The sequence below is a fragment of the Ailuropoda melanoleuca genome, chromosome 6 (assembly GCF_002007445.2).
Source record: "Ailuropoda melanoleuca isolate Jingjing chromosome 6, ASM200744v2, whole genome shotgun sequence".
NCBI lineage: Eukaryota > Metazoa > Chordata > Mammalia > Carnivora > Ursidae > Ailuropoda > Ailuropoda melanoleuca.
This window is the reverse complement of record NC_048223.1, coordinates 131018530-131027718: the sequence shown is the minus strand read 5'-3', so window position 1 is coordinate 131027718 and position 9189 is coordinate 131018530. Positions and strand designations below refer to the sequence as shown.

The 9189-nt window shown below is 58.6% G+C and overlaps 1 protein-coding gene across 1 annotated transcript in view; it reads right to left on the bottom strand.

Moving 5' to 3' along the window:
- The window catches only part of ADGRA1 (adhesion G protein-coupled receptor A1), a 21670-nt gene extending 18330 nt beyond the window's left edge, over positions 1 to 3340 (bottom strand). Inside the window, exons 1-2 of the mRNA XM_034663648.1 lie at positions 3237 to 3340; positions 1996 to 2119 (exon numbers count right to left, since the gene is read on the bottom strand). Of these exons, the coding sequence (XP_034519539.1) occupies positions 1996 to 2119; positions 3237 to 3286 (174 nt within the window). The 5' untranslated portion in view covers positions 3287 to 3340. The remainder of the gene's footprint in view (positions 1 to 1995; positions 2120 to 3236) is intronic.
- Positions 3341 to 9189: the final 5849 nt, after the last annotated feature.

Here is a 9189-nt window from a genome sequence, read left to right as displayed (position 1 = left end):
AGCTGTGGCGTGCATACAGGTCAGGCCGAGTCCTGACCGGCTCAGATGGGGCCTCCCTAACCGCCCCCCCCCCAGCAGCGCGACAGGCACCAGCAAGGCTTCCACAGTTCCACCCTGCCTCTATCTCTGGTCTTTTCAGGGGATTTAATTCCACTGTTGCCTTTTCAAATGTGGGGTGCTTACGTACAGAAAAAGGGTGTCCTGAGCATGCTGTGTCTTTGGGAGCCTGCACCNCTGTCCACCCTGGAGGCCACCGTCCATCTGGAGGAGACTGTCCACCCTGGAGGCCACCGTCCATCTGGAGGAGACTGTCCACCCTGGAGGCCACCGTCCATCTGGAGGAGACTGTCCACCCTGGAGGCCACCGTCCATCTGGAGGAGACTGTCCACCCTGGAGGCCACCGTCCATCTGGAGGAGACTGTCCACCCTGGAGGCCACCGTCCATCTGGAGGAGACTGTCCACCCTGGAGGCCACCGTCCATCTGGAGGAGACTGTCCACCCTGGAGGCCACCGTCCATCTGGAGGAGACTGTCCACCCTGGAGGCCACCGTCCATCTGGAGGAGACTGTCCACCCTGGAGGCCACCGTCCATCTGGAGGAGACTGTCCACCCTGGAGGCCACCGTCCATCTGGAGGAGACTGTCCACCCTGGAGGCCACCGTCCATCTGGAGGAGACTGTCCACCCTGGAGGCCACCGTCCATCTGGAGGAGACTGTCCACCCTGGAGGCCACCGTCCATCTGGAGGAGACTGTCCACCCTGGAGGCCACCGTCCATCTGGAGGAGACTGTCCACCCTGGAGGCCACCGTCCATCTGGAGGAGACTGTCCACCCTGGAGGCCACCGTCCATCTGGAGGAGACTGTCCACCCTGGAGGCCACCGTCCATCTGGAGGAGACTGTCCACCCTGGAGGCCACCGTCCATCTGGAGGAGACTGTCCACCCTGGAGGCCACCGTCCATCTGGAGGAGACTGTCCACCCTGGAGGCCACCGTCCATCTGGAGGAGACTGTCCACCCTGGAGGCCACCGTCCATCTGGGAGGAGACTGTCCACCCTGGAGGTCACCGTCCATCTGGAGGAGACTGTCCACCCTGGAGGCCACCGTCCATCTGGAGGAGACTGTCCACCCTGGAAGCCACCGTCCATCTGGAGGAGACTGTCCACCCTGGAGGCCACCGTCCGAGTTGGAGGAAACTCTACTTGGAGGTCACTGTCCAGCTGGGCTAAGCTGGGGCCCTGAACAGAGGGGCTGGGCAAGGAGCCGGAGGGAGGAGCGCACAGAGAAACTTGGGCTTGGGGCTGCCTCTCCTGGGTTGGGGCCACACTCAGCAGCACAGGGAACCAGGCTGACAGCTGGGGGAAGGGGCTCTTCTGATCTCTGTCAGAACCAACAGGCATTTCCCCTTTTATAAAGAAACGCCAGGTGAGGCCACAGGGAAAGAAGACCCTTTGGTGACTTGTTCTCCATGCGGCGATGCTCTGAAGCCCCTCTTTTTTACCTGAGAGGGGAGCAGAACTTCCAGAGTGAGATCGTGCGGTCTGCCACGGTTCCACGTGGGGGCTGGGCCTCCGTGGCCTGGAATCCCTGGCCTCCTGCTGGTGCCAGAGCTTCTCCCTGACTAGAGCCTGGGCATCAGCATCTGTGGATTCTTACGTGGCGGGGGGCGGGGGAGCAGGTGGCCCCTCTCTGTACTCCTGCCGAGCGGTTTCTGCGGGAGGGCAGCTCCCACCCCATTCCCGGGACCAGCACCGTTTGCCGGACAGTGAACGTCCAGGTAGCTGGTCAAGTGGGAAACGGATTCTCTGACATGATCCAATGCGGAGCGAAACCATGGGCCTCACGTGGGGGAGAGGCCGCGATACGGGAGGCGCGTCTGGACAAACCAGTGTATTTTAGTAAACAAGACCGTGATCGCGGATTTCCCGTTTGGTAGCAGGGCGGACACACACTTGACATCGTGTAACAACACGAGGACACGGACAACACTCACCGCCTGGCACACGACTGGGTACTTGGTGCGGTTGACGCCGCCGGCAAACACTGTGAAGGTCAGAGCCGCGTGGAAGCAGAAATTGAGGAGTGTGTGTCGGCCTTTCCGGCTGATTCGGATGGTGCTATGGAAGATGGAGGTTTCCCATCAGAATCCGGCATGCAGGGCAACGCGTGCAATGCAGCCCCCTTAGCCAAATGCTGTGCTCCGTCTACACGGGGACCGAGCGGAAGACCTCCAAGGCGTGACTGAGTGGGGGTCAGGGGAGCGCACCCAAAGGACCAGATGGAGAGAAAAGCATAGGGACTTGCTGAATCCACCCTTAGTGTGTGGCTGTAGGATGCTTTTGTGGTAAATCAGGCAGGAATGCTCTGACTGGAAGGGTTTTGAGAAATCTCAAACCTGGTCATAGGCCAGATGCTGATACTGAAGCCCTGAGACTCTGTGACTTGTGTGGTCGCACAGACAGAGGGTGGGAGGGGTCCCCTGGCCACAACTCCTGGTTCCCAGGACAGAGTTCTTCCCTGTCTGTGCAGATGTCTGGTACCTCAAGAAGAGGGCATGGCTGTGACTGACTGTGAGCAAGAGCCCCTGTAGCCACGCTTGTCCCTGGACTAGGGTGTTGTCTATGGCTGTGACCATCTCCATGACTAGGCCTCACCCTGGCTGTGGCCACAACAGAGATTGCTCAGCCCTTCCCCACAACCGTGGCCTTGGACACGCCCAAGCCTCTTCTCATCACTGTGGTTATGGCCACAGTCTAGGCTTCACTCATGACCTTGATTATGGGCTTGACCCTGACCATGGCAAGACCCCTCCTCACATTTCCCAGTGCATCTTCGAGTGATGCAGACATACCAGGTCACCCCCCGCCCCTTGCAGGCAGAGGTGGCTGGGAAACCAGCTCAGCAGAAAAGCAACTAGGTCCCCGTCCCCCACCAGATTAAAAGGCACAGTGCAAATGTGTGTGAGGGTTCTGGCAGCTACTGTAACTTCCTAAGGATGGGGCTCTTGCAGCAGCTGAACTGAGGCCACTGTGGGAAGACCCTGACGGAGGCTTAGAGTGGAAGGGCACGGCTGTCCCTGCGCACTTGGCCACCCTTGGCTGCAGCCAGCCCCCGGTGCTAGGCAGGCGATCTGTGAGCTGCCCTCAGGGACTTCTTGCTACGTGAGGGCATCTCTCACTATACGGTCTGCATCTGAAGGCGAAAGCATGCGATCTCGAGCACAGTGGGCCTTACTTCTGGTGCACGATGTAGGTGACGACGGAGGCGAGGAGACAGAGCAGCATGACGGCCGTGCACGCGTACACCACGGGGTGCAGGAACTCCCCTGGGTACTGGGGCAGAGAGGACAGTCTTCAAATCCTGGAAAGAACACAGAGCAGACCGTGTGAGCAGAGACTATGGACTGGGCAGAGCTGCCTGGACCCCCGGGTCGGGCCTCCCCCCTGCAGGTCGTCAGGGGCGTCTGCTGAGTCGAGCAGAGATTTGTGACGGGTGACCTGCTTCCCTGGAACGCGTCTGCCTGAGGGCCCCAAGCTGCACGCCATGAGGGTCTGGACGGAGCCGTGCACAGGGGCAGCGGCACGTAGCAAATGCCCCCAGTCCCGCTTCCAGCCTCAGGCACACTGAGATTCTGCTTTATGGCATCCCCCAGGAGAATTCCATGTCATGTCCCTGGAGCCGACTCCAGTCATGGAGAAAGAGCAGTGCGGCCCTGAGCCTTCTGGAGAGCACTGCAGCCCAGGGTCAAAGGCCAGAGTTCAAGGGGGAACACGTTTCCCACAGGGGCGTGAGGCTGAGGGGCAAGGCCCATGGCTGGACGTGTGAACTGAGGGAGTTTTGTCTTTTTGTCCATAAGACCAGTGAGGTGAGCTCCCACGTGTCGGCACAGGCAGCTCCTAGATTTACCTGCCCCGGGACCAGTAGAAAACGTGGCAGCAAAGCACAGCGTCACGCAAGCAGGCCTCGCACACCCCGCCAGGTACTCAGCAACCAAGTCTGGTGATTTCTGTGCCCTGGAGGAGAGCACCCCAAGGGTACAGACCCTTCTCTGCCGTGTGGGCTCCAGAGGCACCAATGGGAGCCCTGGCCTCATGCCCCTCTGACCTCTGACACTCACTGAGCAATGTTCCAGACCCTTGATGTGTCGTCACTCACTGAGTCACAGGGAAACCCTGCTGTGGACTGAAACGTATCCCTACAATTGAGGGGCTGGAGTCCTCGTGCTCCATGTGACTGCAGTGGAGGTGGGCCTTCATGGGGAGAATGAGGTCACGGGAGGTCATAGGGTGAGGCCTGGTTCTATAGGACCCACGTCCTTATAAGAAGGAGACTAGGACACGACCTGCCCAGAGGGAAGGCCATCGGAGGGTGCAGCGAGAAGGCGGCTGTCTACATGTCCAGGAGGGTGGCCTCAGGAGAAACCACCCTGTGACACTTGACCTTGGACTTCCAGGCTCTAGGACTGAGCGACAGTTCTATATTTTAACCTCCTCTGCCTGGGGCGCTGGTTACAGCTGCCCGCACCCCCCCACTGGGGTGCTGGGTACGATCCCCCGGCACCCTGTTATACATGCCACCCCCTGGGTGCTGGTCTCAGCTCCCCCAACCCCCCTGCCCCCAGGTGCTGGTCACGGTCGTCGTAGCAGCTGGATACACCCCATTGGGGGGTTGCTCTTCTTCCCACTTTCCAGGTCAGAGGGTGAAACCCTTTCTTGACCTCTCAGCTCATGCTCTGAGCCACACGCTCTGCTCGCACAGCCCCCAGGACCTGCCCGGCTTGGGGAGGGCAGGCGGGGGCTGGTGCCCACAGAGGGCTGCCCGGGCGTCCCCTGTGAGACCATGCTGAGCTGCCGAGTTGTGACAACAGACTGGTGGTGGGGGGTGGTGGCATCTGTAGCCTTGCCAGCAATGCCCAAGGCGGATGCACCCACCCCAGGTGACACGGGCTCTGGATGTGCGATGGGCTCCTTCCCGGGCACTCAGGGCAGCAGGGAGCAGCCGGTGCTCCTCCAGGATGGTGCCCAGCCTGAGTCATGCGAGAAAAGGACAGAAATGCCCTTGAAGGGCCCTTGGCCTCGCCAGGGCTGGGAAGGCGGGCGTCCAAGAGCTCAAGCTGCCTCCTTTCTCGTCAGTCCAGCTAAGACAAGGCCCTGGCCAGTTGGGGAAAGTCAGATTCTTTAGAGGGAATTCCAGGGACAGCCAAGGGCCACCCTAGTGTCCAGCCATGGCCTCTGCACCTTGATCTTTCTCTGCCCAGTGACCTTTTCAAGGAGACCTCTCTGCTGTCATGGCAACTGCAGATGGAATCCTGTCACTGTGGAAAGGTGCCGAGCGACCTGGACACCAAGGGACTTCTCCCAGTCTGACTGCTGAAGGACCTAGCTGATGATCAAAACCAGAAGGCTCACCCCTGACCCAGCTGCTGACCTGATGTAACCAAAGGAGCACCATGTTGCTTGGTAGACTGTTGGCTGGACACTATGGTGGCCCCATACAGCCTCGACTGTCCACGGGCCAGGAAGCCTGAAGGGCAGGTGCGGATGTGCACAGAACACCAACGACTCCCATCCAGATGACTGGGGTTTCAGCAGGACCCATGGTGCACATGCGGCCCCAATTCCCATGAAATCATGAGCTCAGGAGCAAAGACAGCCAAAGGACGCCAGCTTCAAGGTGACAGGGACGCCATGGCTGCAGGGCCCCCTTGGGACAAGTGGCTGCAGCTGACTGTGGCCTGGAGCCCTGCAGGCCTGGCCCGCCCCGGTCACTACACCCACGCCCAACGAGGCTTCTCCCTAAGGCACACTCGTCACCCGGGGCCTTGGTGGCCGTGGCAGGCACCCACTGGGCCCTCCATCCTGCAGCGTGGAACTTGCGTCTGCAAGGACAAGTTTCTGTGATGCAGGACACGATTGTCTGTTGGTGAAGAATAGGTGTTTTGTAAGGAAGATGGAGCAGCCCAGCTTGTCTGTCTCCCTGGGGCTTGCTCGGCTCCCCGGGTTGTGCCGGATGCTGGAAGCGCTCACGCACCCTTACGTGCCACCCCAGCTTCTGGAGCGCTCCCTGGGGCCCTGGGGAGGTCCGGGTTTTTGGTGCTTGTCACTGTCAGCTGGCACCAGCTTCCCGACAATTGTAACTCACTGCAAAATTTGAGGAAAGCAAGTTTTCCTGGTCAAATCCTGATGTGTAATTATCTTCTCACTGCTGTTCCTTCTGAAACTGTCTGCTGCTGACAGGTGGACAGTGGCCCAGCCAGCTGTAGAAAGTCAGGCCTGATCACACCCCAGAGATTGCCCAGGCCCTCGTGTGTGTCATTAGTTCTTTTCACAGAGACGACAGTTTTTAACCTGGGGTCTAAAAACCCGATGCTTGACCTGGCTGGGACGGGGTTCTCGTGCATGGAGCCTGACTTGGGTTGAGGCCGGGGGTGCGCCCACCCCTCCAGGGACTCATGGTCCCTTCCTGGCCTTTCTTGGGGTGCTATCACTGCTCACCCAAAGGCCCGCACCTTCCTGTTGGGGGCAGGGGTGGCAGGTAGCGAGCGGCCGGGCAATGCAAGCGCACCCATCCTAAAGCAGAGTCCGCCGTGGCGCCTGGAGCCCCGTGTCCCCGCACAGCATCCCAGGGCTGGAGAAGTGGGTCTGGCGCCCAGAACCTGCCACCAGAGAACTCACGCTCAAGGGCACCCTATCTGCCAAGTTTTATCCACACACCCCAACCCCTTTTTGCTAAGCCAGTGGGAAGTCAGACCTCATTCCTGCCACAGGCAAACGCTTCGGGGTGTCAGCTCAAGACACAGCACTTCCTGAGAACGGTGCTCAGGCCAGCGCATGGCTGAGGTCACCCCGATTGGGGGTGCTTCTCATCCGAGGGCCCCTTTTATAGCAGCAAGGTGGGGGGGCTTCTGAGCTCCGGAGCAGCTGCACCAACAATGTGCATTTTACAAGACACAGAGCTTCAATTCCATTTGGCCTCCTATTTTTTTCCTCAAAGTTAGTTATCAACTGTGCCTTTCTACATTTTTAGAGGTGACATTTAAAATTCAAAGTAGGTAATGCAAAAGGGAGATATTATTCTATATTTTAAAGTTCACGCACGTACGAGTTCCTCCTGGAGGAATTATTTTGCAAGCGTCCCACAGACAAGATCCTTGTGACGTGTGGGGCTGACTCCCCGGGACGGGTCCCTTGAGTGCCCTTGGGACCAGTATGGCCCTCACATCAGAGAGGCTGGGCTCAGTCCAGAGAACCATCCTGCTGCTGTGGCCCCCAGCTCGCAATCCCTGCGCACCGCTCTGCCTTTAGAAGCCTTGCGAGATTGTCTTTCCCCCTGGGAAATTTGGGCTTCCATCTTCCCACGGGCTGGCCTGTGTTCTCTGTGGAGCCTGGAGGCTTGGAGCTCTTGCCTGTGGTTTGCTTGTATTTTCCCTTTTCTTTTCTTGAGGCTCACCTTCCTTTTACATTTTATTATTATTTGAGTTGGATGTGTACTTTTCAGTTTGTTCTGCAAATAAATCAACTTGGATGTTAAAAGAGAGAGATAAAAAGAACGAGGAAGGAGGTATTATATCAGGTGTCAGTAGTCTGATCAAGATGAGGCCCTTTTGTTAGGGGGTGGGGGGGGCGTAGGAAAGTGGCCTCTTCCACCAGGGAGATGCAGGCCGTCCTCGGCGTCCCCTCTGCCTCTGTTCTGTACCAACTGAGACGGATCTCATTATGAGTCCCTGATGTCCCTTATCTGTGTTTTTAATGATCATTGCATCTCATCGATCTGCCAGCCTTCCATGAAAGTGTCCCAGGGGAAAGGCAGAGGCAAAAGGTAAGTAATTTATTCATTCGGAGCACAAATTACCCTAATTGGACATCACATTTGTACAGTTTGTTACATTTTTCTCTTGGCAGGGTATGTGGGAAACAGCACACGGACTCCTACTGGCCTGGGGTTACTGGCCTCAGGGGTTAACATTCAGGGGAGCAATGGGGTGACACAGTCTCCATTTCTGGGATGAAGGTAAGCTTGTACGCTTTTAGAAATTTAAATATGAGGCTGAATGAAGAGTAGCAAGGGGAGAACTGGTGGGGCTCCAGGTCCTTGCAGGGGCGTGCAGGTGTGCAGGTCCTTGCAGGTGCATGGAGGTGTGTGCAGGTCCTTGCAGGTGTGCAGGTGCATGGAGGTTCCTCGCAGGTGTGCAGGTACGTGCAGGCCAGTGCAGGTGCGTGTAGGTGTGTGCGGGAGCCTACAGATGTGTGCAGGTCCTTGCGGGTGCATGTAGGTCGGTGCAGGTCCTTGCAGGTGCATGCAGGTGGGTGCAGGCCCTTGCAGGTATGTGCAGGTGCGTGCAGGTGTGCAGGTCCTTGCAGGTGCATGCAGGTCGGTGCAGGTCCTTGCGGGTGCGTGCAGGTGTGCAGGTCCCTGCGGGTGCATGCAGGTCGGTGCAGGCCCTTGCGGGTGCATGCAGGTGTGCAGGTCCTTGCAGGTGCGTGCAGGTCAGTGCAGGTCCTTGCGGGTGCATGCAGGTCGGTGCAGGTCCCTGCGGGTGCATGCAGGTGCCACAGATGCCTTGTGTGGCCGGTTGCAGGTTGTCAGGGAGCAGCCTGGATGAGCTGTGGCGTGCATACAGGTCAGGCCGAGTCCTGACCGGCTCAGATGGGGCCTCCCTAACCGCCCCCCCCAGCAGCGCGACAGGCACCAGCAAGGCTTCCACAGTTCCACCCTGCCTCTACCTCTGGTCTTTTCAGGGGATTTAATTCCACTGTTGCCTTTTCAAATGTGGGGTGCTTATGTACAGAAAAAGGGTGTCCTGAGCATGCTGTGTCTTTGGGAGCCTGCACCCCAAGCGCAGCCAGGGTAGGCCTTGCTGTTTACCCTGTCCCAGCTTCCAGCCCCTGCTGGACGTGGCAAAGGATAGTCTGATGACACTGAGGTCAGCCCTGAGTTTGGAGCGAGTAGGGGCTCTGCGGGGTTCTCGGCTACTGCTGGCACCTGCAGGGCCTGGGACACATCAAAGAGAAGCCACCAAAGTGGGGACTCTGCCTCCCGGGTTCAACATTAGCTAGCGGGTAGTCCTGTCCTCTCAGATCCGCTTGATGTCCCAACCATCAGAGGAGTCCCGCCATGCCTCGTCAGCCACAGGAGGTGTGGCTGGGAAGACAGCGCTTATGCAGAACGAACGTGGCCTCCCTCACAG